Source organism: Oryzias melastigma, linkage group LG11, assembly GCF_002922805.2.
Source record: "Oryzias melastigma strain HK-1 linkage group LG11, ASM292280v2, whole genome shotgun sequence".
NCBI lineage: Eukaryota > Metazoa > Chordata > Actinopteri > Beloniformes > Adrianichthyidae > Oryzias > Oryzias melastigma.
The window spans coordinates 8,116,131-8,120,819 of NC_050522.1; the positions used below are offsets into that span (position 1 = coordinate 8,116,131).

The window sequence follows — 4,689 nt, forward strand, 5'->3', positions numbered from 1 at the left end:
GAGCAGAGGAGGAGCCCAGCAGTCGCTGATCGCCGGTCCTGTGAAGGCCCACAATGCTGATCGGGTCGGCTGATGTGGGGGGGTTCCACAGTGGCCTGAGCGTGGACGACGAGTTGGATCTAGACACTTTGGACACACAGTCACTTTGATGGTTACCATGGCAGCAGATGGGTTACTGCAGTGATGGAGTAGGACAAAGCACAAACCTGAGATCTTCCCTGCTAAGTCTCTGTGGGCTGTCGGCCTGAGAGTGGGAAACCCCGCGGCAAACAGCCCACCCAAAGAGGGTCCCATAGACCCCTTCCCACCTGAGGTGTCAGCAGCAGCAACCTTAGGTTCTGTAAAACAACATGTACACACTCTTTGCACTGACTTAGTGTCATCACCTTTTGTGAGAAAAAATACTTAAACAAAAAATGAAGTCTGAAAATACCAGGTTTGATCTGGGATTGTATATATATATATTTTATAGAGCCGCGTATCGATTAAAAAAAGAAACTAATTAATAGCAAACCTGAGAAAAAATTAATCAAGATTAATAGCAATGAACTTTTTTTTATTGCAGTATTTGCCGACTACTTACTATCTATAAATAATCACAATATCAAATCACACAGGAAACTGTCTATTCAGAACATTTATATTGAGAACACTTATTTTTAATAAAGGTTGTTAATCAATTTTGAAAAAAATCTGGTTAATCGATTTTTTGTGTTGTGATTAATCACAACCAATCACAATGTTTCACTTGGTAAACTTTATGACAACAATTAGTTCAATAATTTTTTTTTACCAATTTTATTTTTTGTAAAAAAAAACTTGTATTTTAACATTTTTCCCAAATAAAAATCATTTTAAATAAAAGTATTCAAGTATCGATAGTGTGGAGGAAAGAATTAATCAAAGAACGCTTCAACGTGTGACCGAATAGGCCTAAACCACTGAGCCTTCAGACGACAGCTCATCACAACACCCTCACCTCAACCGTCTGCCATCACTTGTGCATCCCTTTGTCTACGTAAACAGCAATATTTTGACACTTACTGTCTACAATGGGGCCGCTGCGGTCATTGACCTGTGTGACTTTCCTGAGCTTGGCTCCTCGCTGGATGTCAGCCAGCAAAGCACTCCGTCCACCTCCATCTTCTCCTGACTGGAGCCTCACGGGATCTGAAGGCCACTGGAGAAAATATACTGCATTTCATCCAATTACATAATTTCATTTCTCTCCCTTTATTAGAACAGAGCAGAAAACATCCCTTCACAATCAGAAAAAGCATTGTTTTTATTGTTTTGAAGTTGAAAGACAGTATTTGTAGGTATCTTTTAATAATGTCCCGATTCTTATTTTAAAACCAAACAAAATTTCACACCATTGAACCGAATCATGATGAAAGTGAATTGCTAAATTCCTGTGCATACCAGTATGTTTATGTTGAAAGTGTCCAACACGTGCTGTACTAAATCTAAAAGGCTTATTTTATGCTAAATCAACTTTTTTGAGTTTTTAAGTTTATGCTAGTGTTAGTTCCTCACAAAAACATCCTTCAAGAGGTATTGATCTGTTCACGCATCTCTGAGTAAGTCCAACACATTCTCATCCCCAAGTCGTCACTTATTGATGTTTGGTTAAGAACACTTCCGCGCCACTTTTTAATGTTTTGGGTGACATACCAGGCGCTGTATCGGGAACAAACCGGACACCAACCAGTACCAGGTTATGGTTAGGGTACTGGTACTGGATTAGAGTAATGGTACTGGATGCGTCCCGAGGACCAGTGCGCATCCGGTACCGCATCTCGAGGGTCGTGGACCATTGATTTTACGAACAGCCAACACGTCAAAAACTGACAAGTTGGGGACACAAAACGTCAAAAAGTGACACCAAGGGGTCCTTAGCCAAACATCAATAGGTGACGTCTTGGAATTCCTCTAAAAGCCTGCTCTCTGAGCACCAGCCCCTTCCAATCCACAAAAACGAGCAGGTCCTCACATTCTGACATCACAAAGTGAGAACACCTCCTTCCAGGAGGAGTCTGCGCTGCCAGCCCCGCCCCCCAGCTAACACACACTTTCTCAGCGGTGCTGACATTGCTCAGCTGAACGCTTCATTTTATATAAAAAATATGTACACCCATCTTTGCAAAAGTCCGGCTGTTGTTTGTTTTCATGGGTGAAACGCAGACACGCTGCCGAGGCCGGTAAGTCGTGAAATGGGTGGAGCCCACAAGGAGCGTAGGGCGGAGCCTCAGAAATCAAGGCGTCTTTCTTCTGGGTAGGAAAATAGTTCACGAAAATGACTCATATTTCATAAAAAAAGATGTGTTCTTCAGTGTTTCCAAAGATATTGTATGACCGTACTTATGTATATAGTTTATTTTGAAAGTCTTAAGAATAGCATGATATAACCCCTTTAATATTAGTCCATCATACCGGGCTCAGTAGAAGCCGACTGAAAGGTTTCTCTTCATTGTCACTTGCTAGCAAATTAAAAGAAGATTTTTCTGAATATTTTGTTATTGTTCTGTAAAACACGAATCATACATTGAACCAAAACAAAAATGTAGCCAAAAATTTAGAGCTGGGCGATACTGAGTATTTGGGTATTGATCCAATATTGATCTGACACCAGTCAATATCGACAATATTGATACTAATATCTATATTTTTCGTAAGTGCAGTAGATGTGGCATGAACCTTTAAATCTCAATTGTTTTTAATCGCTGTCAACCATTTTTTGTAAGTTTCCTTTTTTTAATTACTTGATAAGCATAAACAGAATTAGGACTATATTAAAAACTAACTGGAAAATAGTTTATTAAAATAAAAACTTCTTGAAATTAAATAGAAAATGAGGAAGTGAATGGCAAACAGTCTACAAACCAAAAGACACAAAGAAATAGGATAAAAACATTAATCAAAATGTTTAATAACAAAAAAAAAATCAACTTATAGAAAAATAAATAAATTGAAACTTCTTAACCTTTAAATGGAATGAAAACAGGTGAAAAATAACTCGTCAAGGACTGGCGGGAGTGGTGAGGCAGCGACTCAAATGGTTTCTTTTTGCTGATACAGAAAAGTTTCAAACAAGACTGGAAATATCAATTTCTGCAGGCTGGTATCCGATACCAACTTGAGATCGATACTATCGATACTTTGCATCGATCTGACAAGCACTACAAAAAAAAAATCAAGATTTGAACCAAATCATGAGGAACGTGAAATGTTGCATCCATATCTATGACTATTACATGTTACTTTATGAAACAGTATAAAAACACATTTATGTTCCTTTTTTCATTGGAGAATGATTAGCATAGAGCCTGTAAAAGGACATAGAAGTTAAAAAATAAAATAGTTCTGGTTTCTGGTGCAGACCTGTTTGTTTTAGAGCACCTGATACTTTCTCTTGTGCACGAGAAACCAGTCCTTTTTTGGGGTTTTTTTGTTACTTATGTCCCTTTAGGACAGGGGTGTCAAACTCAATCGCACAGGGAGCCAAAATCCAAAACACAACTTAGGTCGCTGGCTGAACAGAATAAACATTTACTGAACATTCTAAAAATGTAATTTTAAAACTGTAACTTTTTAACATAATTATGAACTAGATATATAGTATTACCTGGGATAGTGCTAGTATGAATGCTGTAAGTTGAATTTGGCCACTGAAGATGCTAGTGTTGATAGCTGAAGATGCTGAAACTGATAGCTAAATGCTAATAAAAATATTAGCTAAATACCAAATTAGCCTAAAAAAAACAAAACCAAAAAACTTAGGTTAGCCAAAACTGCTAGCACGTAGCTGAAACAATAGCTAAACTTTAAAAATAGCCTGAAAACTTAAAAAAAGCCAAAATTAGGCAAAACAGCTAGCATGTTAATATTAGCTAAATTTCAAAATAGCCTAAAAACAAAAAAAAAAAATCCAAAATCAGCCAAAACAGCTAGCATGTAGCTGAATTATTAGCTAAATCCCAAAATAGCCTAAAAAAAATCTTAGTAAATGCCAAAATAGTCCAAAAAGCTAGCAGAATGCTAATTTTTAAAACTGTAACTTTTAAACATAATTATGAACAATAAAAAAGCATTAATATTATTCCAGAATAAATCAGCTTAAACCGTAAATAACTTTCAATATTTTACTCTCCATAAAAATATATTTTTTCAAAATTGTACAAGTTAGAAATGAGTGCAAGATAACATTGGGCCATTAATAACAATAACATTAAATGACCTGGAGGGCCGGATAGAATTACCTAGAGGGCCAGATCCAGCCCCCAGGCCTTGACTTTGGCACATGTGTTTTAGGGGCTCCTTAGAGCCCTTAGCACCTTTTTATTGTTTTCCCTCTTGAATTTTCATTTGTTTCTGTATTTGTGTTGATACAGTTCTGGTTTGTTTAAACTATGAATCAGTAGTTATTGGAGTATTCTGAGGTGAAGCGTCTTGTTTGCAGGCTGCCGCAGCTCATTTAGCATGAGGACACTGTGAACCTGCAGTGGAAACATAACACCCTCCTGCCACTGAGCGTCTGCTCTCTAGTTGTCTGCGTGGAGGAGGGCAGCCGTGTCTGCGTCTGTGTGCGCCTCGATCAATAATGCAGATAACCTCCAGGTGTTCCAGTTACTGTTCACAAATGCATGAGACTGACTTAGAGACTCACCTGTGGCGGGGCAGCACTCGGTG

General features: G+C 38.0%; 1 protein-coding gene across 1 annotated transcript in view; it reads right to left on the reverse strand.

Annotated features, from left to right (window-relative positions):
• The window catches only part of wipf3 (WAS/WASL interacting protein family member 3), a gene marked incomplete in the record, with an annotated part of 8,050 nt that extends 3,367 nt beyond the window's left edge, over nt 1-4,683 (reverse strand). The window contains 4 exon segments of the mRNA XM_036214324.1: nt 1-126; nt 207-338; nt 1,045-1,180; nt 4,667-4,683. Of these exon segments, the coding sequence (XP_036070217.1) occupies nt 1-126; nt 207-294 (214 nt within the window).
• Between the last annotated feature and the right edge of the window lie 6 nt (nt 4,684-4,689).